Raw genomic sequence first — 8,059 nt, 5'->3', positions numbered from 1 at the left:
ACCCTGGCCCTTTCTGGGTTTTGAGCACTTGACTTATGTCTCTCAACCGATCAGCTGTGCCCCTCAGATGATTGCCCCTAACCCTTAAGAAATCATCTTCCATGAGACTTTGCTTGAAACCTTTGCCCTCAGTGGCTGAGCTATTACCTTTTCGGGAGGCTGAGCACTAATGGCTTGTTTATGAGGCTGGCCTCACTAAACCACGGAATCTTGTCAAATCTTGGAACAGAAACCTGGAAGGAAATGGAAAGAGATCATTTTGCAGGGTTTATTGCACTTGGCTATTTCCGTCATTAGGATGATCAAAGTAAGCTAATAGCAGCTACACAGCAGTCAACACTTTACAAAGCATTTTTATGTTCCGTATTTGACCCTGTTGACTCTCCCATTAAGTAGCCAAGAGGAAATAGTGTTATCACCATTTTACAGATGAAGAAATCAAAACTTAGACAGTGCGATTTGCTGAGTCACACAGCTAGTGAGTGGATTTAGGTTTTCTGACTTTTGTGTCCACTACATCTTGTGTTCTACTATATCCCTTTGCTTCTTCATTACTCCCATCTGTTCATGCATCTGCTTGTATTTCCATGACCTCAGCTGAACATTAACAGCCACCTATTCAACGTGTCTGGCTGTTTTCAGTCATGGGGCCCTCCACCCTCATCCCTTCTAGGAGGCAGAGGAAAGAACTGCACTTTGAAGCTATAGACAATTGGATATTAATCTTGGTTAATCCACTTCCCAACTGTGTGGCCTTGGAAAAATCACAACATCTCTGAGCTTCAGTTTTGTCTTCCGTGAAAGGAGGACGATATCATCACTTTACAGGTCAATGCACAAGACAGAAAGCTTCATGAGGGGAGGGATTTTTGTCTGTTCTGTTCACCGCTGTATCACTAGCACCTAAAACAGTGCTCGATACTTGTAGATATTTAGTGAATATGTGTCCAGTGGATGCACGGATGCATGGGAAGTCCCTAGCTGAGGGCCTGAGTTCATAATAGGAGCTCCATCAAAGTAGCCGTTATAATCTCTCTTCTCCCAGCCCAGCCTCTCTCCCTTGCCCTTCGGACGCCACGTCCCAGTCTCCCCGTTGAGGATCGGCTTTCCTGGCTCAGAGCGTTCTTTCCGGGACAGGAGCCGGGAGTTCCTCTGAGAGGCCAGGAGGGGGCAGCAGCGACCTCGTGGCCGCGAAGGCCGAGGAAGGGCGCTCTAGCCGCGGAGGGTGTGGCGGCCCCGGAAGTGGTCGGCCGCCGACACGACCCCGGCGCCCCGGATGGGGAAGGAGGTGGGTGGCCGCTCTCCCCCGGGCCGCGCACCCCTACGAACTCGCGGGCAGGTGGGTTCCGAGTGGGAATCAGTGTCTCCGGACCTCCTCCGCCACCCCCCGCAGGCCCGAGGCTGGGTGAGGGGCGGCGGCGGGCGGGGGAGGCCCGGGAGGGGGAGTAGGGCGCCCGCGGAGACACCCTACCCTGCCCCACCCCCGCCCCGTCCCCCGCCCTGCGGGCGGGCGTTGCCCTTTTCGGCGCCTCTGACCCTCCAGCCCCCGCGGCTGCCGTGAGATCCCCGGGCTGGGGTCCCTGCTGTAGTGAGGGGGGCTCTCAGGGTGTCTGGCTTGTGATGCAAAACCCGTCGTGCTCTCCATGGAAGAAATAAGGTCGGGCAATAAGAATTTTCCTTGCAGACTTGCTGCATGACCTTGGTATTTCTGACTCATAGTTTTCCCATTGTGAAAAGGGTATCATTATCTTTGATCCTCCCGAGTTTCGCCGTTAATAAGTAGGATGATAGCTCTTTAAAGGATGTTAAGCTCAGCTAAGGGATTAAGAATCTTGAGTCCTTGGTTTTGGTTAAATAAACCAAAAAGCTCATATCTTTCTGTATCGTGAGGTTTACTTTTGTCTTTAGACCGGTAACTTTTTTGTTTTTATTTTAAGTAACAGATGCCTTGGAGAGCCCAATAAAAGCTTGGAACCTAACCCTAGAAATTTGCATAAATTACAACTACAAATATGCATTGATAGGGTTTTTGAACGGTCTGAAGCCCACCTATAGACCTCAAGGATGTGAACTCCTGAGTTAACTGGTTTGGAGGCATAGGCTTTGGGGCAGAATTTTCGTTTGAATCTGGATCCACTATTTACCACTGTTAACTTGGGCTAAAGTTACCTAAGCACTTTGAATCTCAGCTTTTTTACTAGTTACAGTGAGGTTAATACTAATTTGCAAGGTAGTGGAGGTTAAATGAAAGAAGCTACGTAACACTCTTAGCACATAGTAAGCACTCCATAAGTGATAGCTGACAAGGGATTATAATGTAAAATCTGAAATGAAATTTTAATATCCATAATTATAAGATGGCCACCATGTGTATTCTGTTCAGACTGCTAATAAACTTCTAATAAAGCAATAAGTTGGTTTGATTTTAACTCAGTCCTACCCTTGACCTTTCACAACTTTCATAGATTCATAGTCTCTCTTCTTCTAGGAACTTAGCTGTATTGTTCTGCCTCAGAGAACAAACTCATCTACTGTAGGCCTAGCCTGGGTTGCTGCCTTTGAAAGCAAGGGAAGGTCGGTACAATATCAACCACAGCTCAGCATGGAATTTCCAGAGAGGTTTTATTTCAAAACTTTATAAAGATCAAGAACCACATGGACTTCTGCAAGGGAGATTGAACTGGCCTGAGTTTGAGCGAAAGGATAATGTGTGCCCAGCCTGTAACTAACACCGAAGAGGCCAGGTGGCAGAAGGTCTTGTATGAGCGACAGCCTTTTCCTGATAACTACGTGGATCAGAGCTTCCTGGAAGAGCTCCGGAAGAACGTCTATGCCCGGAAATACCAATATTGGGCTGTGGTATTTGAGTCCAGTGTGGTGATACAGCAGCTGTGCAGTGTCTGTGTTTTTGTGGTTATCTGGTGGTATATGGATGAGGGTCTTCTGGCTCCCCATTGGCTTTTTGGGACCGGCCTGGCTTCTTCACTGATTGGCTATGTTTTGTTTGATCTCATTGATGGAGGTGAAGGACGGAAGAAGAGTGGGCGGACCCGGTGGGCTGACTTGAAGAGTGCCCTAGTCTTCATAACTTTCACGTATGGCTTTTCACCGGTGCTGAAGACTCTGACAGAGTCCGTCAGCACTGACACCATCTATGCCATGTCAGTCTTCATGCTGTTAGGCCACCTCATCTTCTTTGACTATGGTGCCAATGCTGCCATTGTATCCAGCACACTGTCCTTGAACATGGCCATCTTTGCTTCTGTCTGCCTTGCCTCACGCCTGCCCCGGTCCCTACATGCCTTTGTCATGGTGACATTTGCCATCCAGATTTTTGCCCTATGGCCCATGTTACAGAAGAAACTGAAGGCATGTACTCCCCGCAGCTATGTGGGAGTCACAGTGCTTTTTGCATTTTCAGCCTTGGGAGGCCTGCTGTCCATTAGTGCTGTGGCAGCCATACTCTTTGCCCTTCTGCTGGTTTCCATCTCATGTCTCTGCCCTTTCTACCTCATTCGCCTGCAGCTTTTTAAAGAAAACATTCATGGGCCTTGGGATGAGGCTGAAATCAAAGAAGACTTGTCGAGGTTCCTCAGCTGAGTTAGGGACCTCCATTCCGTTACTGAGACAAGCTGATAGACCAGCCTTCCAACTAGTAGGAGATTTGAAGGCAGAGTTCCATTCTGGAAGTGGCATAATGATGTGGGTGGGAGATCAGAGATCAAAAGAAAAAAATTACCCATAGACTTGGGCAGTGAAGGTGCTTATCCTTTCTGTTACTTTGTCGATGAAAAAGCTTCCTGGGGCCCTTTTGAATTATTGCCTCTCATTATTATTCTCTGTAACAAATGAAGTGATGTGGTTTCTGTTTATTAAAAAAATAACAACACATCCATCAAGTTGCCTTATGATTTTTCTGTGAGCAGAAGGCAGACAGAAGGGACATGAAGAGAGAGTAAGAGTATGTGTGTGCCTATAAAGTCACTTTTACCTATTGCAGTGAACTAAATGCAGGCTCTGTTATTTATCTACAGCTCAAATCCTAGAACCCTGGATGCTGTGTCCAGTTTTGTGGCCTGAGGTCACAGAATTGGTCACTTAACCTTGACTCACTGTTTTCACTTAGTTCTTACTGAAGCATGGATGCAACTAGCTACAAGGGGCGTATGATGTGTCATAATACACAAGCAAAATGTTGGGGGAATTCAAAGAGGCTGGAGGTCAAATTAGCTGGAGTAATGAGGAAATACTTATTAGAGGAGATGGCACTTGAGCTTAGTCTTAGAGGTCAGATGGGATTCAAGCAAGCGAAAGACGGTTTTGGGGCCAAGGTGGCAGAGACCTTTAGGAGCCAGGTCAGCAATCCGAGCAGGTGAAGCTGGCATGCCTTGTGTGACTAATGGCAGCTAGAACTATGGGGAGAACATGCCCTGTCCCAAGAGGGTAACCACTACTCTGCATGCCTTGACTGACCAGAATTGGCTTATAATTATTATTTAGTCCACATCAGAAAAAGGGCCAGGACTTAGTGGTTGAATATAGTAAAGAGTTGTATAAAATAGCTTTTGTTTTTTAATGTTTTATACACTTCCCTTATTTGAATGGATTTCCGATGATCAACTTTAGGGAACTCACAAAGCAACTGCGTCCACGTTGGTGAGCAGAGAGTTGCCCACATTTGAATCACTTTCAAAAATACTTCCTCAGTGGGATGAATGAATGTGCCTGTGCTGTCATGTTCAGCTCTTTCACACAATAGTATTTGGAATTACCCCGAGGCCTGATCCTCTTCAGTCTGATGGTTGTAGAAGTTCACCGTGGAGGTGGCAGGGGATGGGGTGTTACGGGCTGGATGTGAGGGTGCAGGGTGGGGCAGCAGATTCAGTTCAAAGAGAAAAGAGGTGACTGTGGGGAGAAGAATATTCCAACCAGAGTGAACAGTGTGTATGTCCAGGTGCACAGGGCCTGACTCATCCTGGCAGGAGAGGGGAGTGCAGAATGGACGGGCTGCGGTGAGAGGCTGAGGTGTGAGCGTGGTGAATACCTTGAATTACTGGATCCTGGAGTCAATGGCAAATTAAGGAGCTTTTGAAAAGGGATATAGGGCTCCCACCAAACACACTTTTGTGTGTGTGTGTGTTTATAAAATTCTGGTAGCAGGATTCAGGCTAACCTACAGAGGCTGAGCATAGGGAGCTCTTGTGGTAATAGTGAAAAATGAGGGTCTAGACTAAGGGTGGTGACTGTGCCAAGGAGGTGACGGTTCTGATTAGAGAGATTTTCAGAACTTAGTAAATTCATGTTGGACAATGGAAGGGGAAGAGAACTGGCGGGGTTGGGGGGAGGCTTCTGCCTTGAGTGGATTCTTCTTTCTAGTAACTATACCCTGAGAAAACAGAAGTGAGAACAGGTTTGGAAGTAAAGTAGATAAGAAAATAAGAAGCATGTTAAGTTCGAGGTACCTGAGATGGTACACCCAAGCTAAGGTGTTCCATGTGTAGTATCTGAAGGACATTGGTTCAGAATTCTGGGCATTATCTAGAAGGTTATTGAGAACAGAATCCAGTGCTTTTGTGTTTGTTTGGAATTCTTTGTACAGAATTGGTTGCCTCACAACCAGGCTATAGTGGAATTAGATCACAGAAGGATAACTGGAATAACCAAAATGGTAGGAATCAGAGGGAAAGCAAGCTGGCCTATGAAAACGGATTAGAGAATAGAACACCACAGCCTGGAAGGAAGCCTCGAAAGAGATACAGTCATTTCTATAAAACTATTAAGGGTGAAGGTGGATGTTATTTGCCTACCAAATCATGACTTATAGGAGGAGACACCCTTTGAAATTTGAACAGAGAAATTTAAGACAAATGAAAAAATAATTTTTTTTTTTTTTAGAAAGTAGAAGCCTAGTGCTTTTTTAAAAAAAATTAATTAATTAATTTATTTATTTATTTTTGGCTGTGTTGGATCTTCGTTTCTGTGCTAGGGATTTCTCTAGTTGCGGCAAGCGGGGGCCACTCTTCATCATGGTGCGCGGGCCTCTCACTGTAGCGGCCTCTCTTGTTGCGGAGCACAGGCTCCAGACGCGCAGGCTCAGTAGTTGTGGCTCACGGGCCTAGTTGCTCCGCGGCATGTGGGATCTTCCCAGACCAGGGCTCGAACCCGTGTCCCCTGTATTAGCAGGCAGATTCTCAACCACTGCGCCACCAGGGAAGCCCCCGAAAAAATAATTTTATACACTGTCTACATGTAAGTCTAAGAAGTTTCACAAGCCAGGGACATGAATGGGTTCCAAAAATTTTTGGGAAAAAGCGCACATAAAAAAGCCATAACTGTCTTTTAAGAAAGTGTTAAGGGACTTCCCTGGTGGTCCAGTGGTTAAGAATCTGCCTTCCAATGCAGGGGATGTGGGTTCGATCCCTGGTCTTGGAACTAAGATCCCACATGCTGAGGGGCAAGTAAGCCTGCGTGCTTTAGAGTCCACGTGCCACAACTAGAGAGAAGCCCGCATGCCGCAACTAAGACCCAGCACAGCCAAACAAACAAATAGATAAATGTTAAGAAATCCCAAGCCTTTAGGTGTTGCTGCCTGAAGGATGATGAGGCTCACTTACGGCATGCTTCTTCTCTGGGTTGCTGCTGGCATAGGGATGCAGGCCTACTTAACAATTGGGATGACCTAATGTGACAGTTCTTGGGAAAGTTACCTGTCACTTAAGTATAGTAATCCAGTCAGTCTTTTAAATTTAAACCACACCGAAAGGGTGCAAGTAGGATATTAATGATCTAAATTTTCAGAGAGTATTATGGCGTGTGTATGTGGGCAGGTGGGGGAGGGCAGGGAAGGGGAGAGGGTTAGGGTAGCTTTGGAATTAAAATCCCAACTTGTCAAATACTTGCCTGTATAAGAAGATGTACCCCTTCCTCCCAGCTCTGTTTTTTGTCACCCTAAGTTATAAGGAAGGCTGGAGGGTGGTGGTGGCAATTGAGAGCAAGGAGGGAGGGATGGGAAGGCAGTTTTGCCCATCTTTCCAAAATGGTACCAGGGATTGCAGCTGAGATGGAAGGATGCATGACAGGCAGAGACACAAGGCAGCACGTGTGCTTGATTTTTTGGCGTGATGCATGACTGGCACGCGGCTAGAATGCCGTGCAGGGATCTGAGTGTCGCCACACCACGGTGGTTCTGTGTGGCAATCAAATCGGTGTCAGTGTTATGCCTGTATGCTGTGTCAGTACTATAAACTTTTGAGTGTGCTTTTGGCCAGCTGGCTTAAATTATGGATGTAAGAATCACATAGAGCATGTTCAAGGAAGCATATGGAGCCATCATTTACATCGTTAAGCCAAAGGCTCAAGGTCAAGAAAAACAAAAACAAGCCAGCAGAGGGCATCAGTCACACAATTTTACAATATTTCAAACCCTTCGAATGCGGGAAAACAGGACTGGACACAGTGCCATCTTGTGGAAGTTATTGATGTTGCCTTTTACAATGAAATTCAATGTGTCTTGAATTGCACCTAGGGCTAAAGGCTAACTGGTAGGCAGTCGCTTTTAATGCTTTATCAAGCCCCTCATCATCCCCTTTATCCCTTATTCTCTTCCCCCAACATCTATTTATTTAAAAATGTATTGTCCACCTAGGACCACCGCTACTCACTTCTACCATTCGCATTTTATGATGTTTAGCCTCAGAAATTTATTCATTCAACAAATACTTACTGAACATTAACTACATGACAGATACTGTTTGTCCTGCGTGCTTGAGATACACCTACGAGTAAAAGGGACAAATTTCCTTGACCTAGTGGAGCTTACATTCTAGCAGGAGGAGAGAGACAACAAACATAAGCAGAAGGTAACAAATGCTATTGAAAAAAGAAGAAAAAAGCAGCAATGGTATTCAGTAAGGGGGTCAGGGTAGGTCTTATGGAAAAGGTAACATTTAACCAAAGATTGGAAGGAGGTGAGGGAGTTATCCAGATTCTCAGGGGAAGGGAGTTCCAGGCAGAGGGAAGAGCTGCTGCAAAGCCCCTGGCAGAAGACCGCATGGCATGT

The 8,059-nt window shown here is 46.1% G+C and overlaps 1 protein-coding gene across 3 annotated transcripts; it reads left to right on the top strand.

Moving 5' to 3' along the window:
* Positions 1 to 1,200: 1,200 nt before the first annotated feature.
* Positions 1,201 to 3,899, top strand: PIGC (phosphatidylinositol glycan anchor biosynthesis class C). Of its 3 annotated transcripts, none has more exons than XM_068541255.1 (2): positions 1,201 to 1,288; positions 2,489 to 3,899. In XM_068541255.1, exon 2 carries the CDS (start codon positions 2,707 to 2,709, stop codon positions 3,598 to 3,600), a length of 894 nt encoding a protein of 297 aa, XP_068397356.1. In that variant the 5' UTR covers positions 1,201 to 1,288; positions 2,489 to 2,706; the 3' UTR covers positions 3,601 to 3,899. The 3 variants fall into 3 exon arrangements, with proteins under 3 accessions (XP_068397356.1, XP_068397355.1, XP_068397357.1); XM_068541254.1 differs by having other exon boundaries at positions 1,237 to 1,339; XM_068541256.1 differs by lacking the exon at positions 1,201 to 1,288 and adding an exon at positions 1,402 to 1,657.
* The last annotated feature ends 4,160 nt before the right edge of the window (positions 3,900 to 8,059 follow it).

Source organism: Eschrichtius robustus, chromosome 3 (assembly GCF_028021215.1).
Source record: "Eschrichtius robustus isolate mEscRob2 chromosome 3, mEscRob2.pri, whole genome shotgun sequence".
Lineage (NCBI taxonomy): Eukaryota > Metazoa > Chordata > Mammalia > Artiodactyla > Eschrichtiidae > Eschrichtius > Eschrichtius robustus.
The sequence above is the reverse complement of the archived record's forward strand: the minus strand, read 5'-3'. Positions and strand labels throughout refer to the sequence as shown.

What these genes read in the sequence shown, in the direction of transcription:
- PIGC (XM_068541255.1), top strand. Translation starts at nt 2,707, where the DNA reads ATGTGTGCCCAGCCTGTAACTAACACCGAAGAGGCCAGGTGGCAGAAG.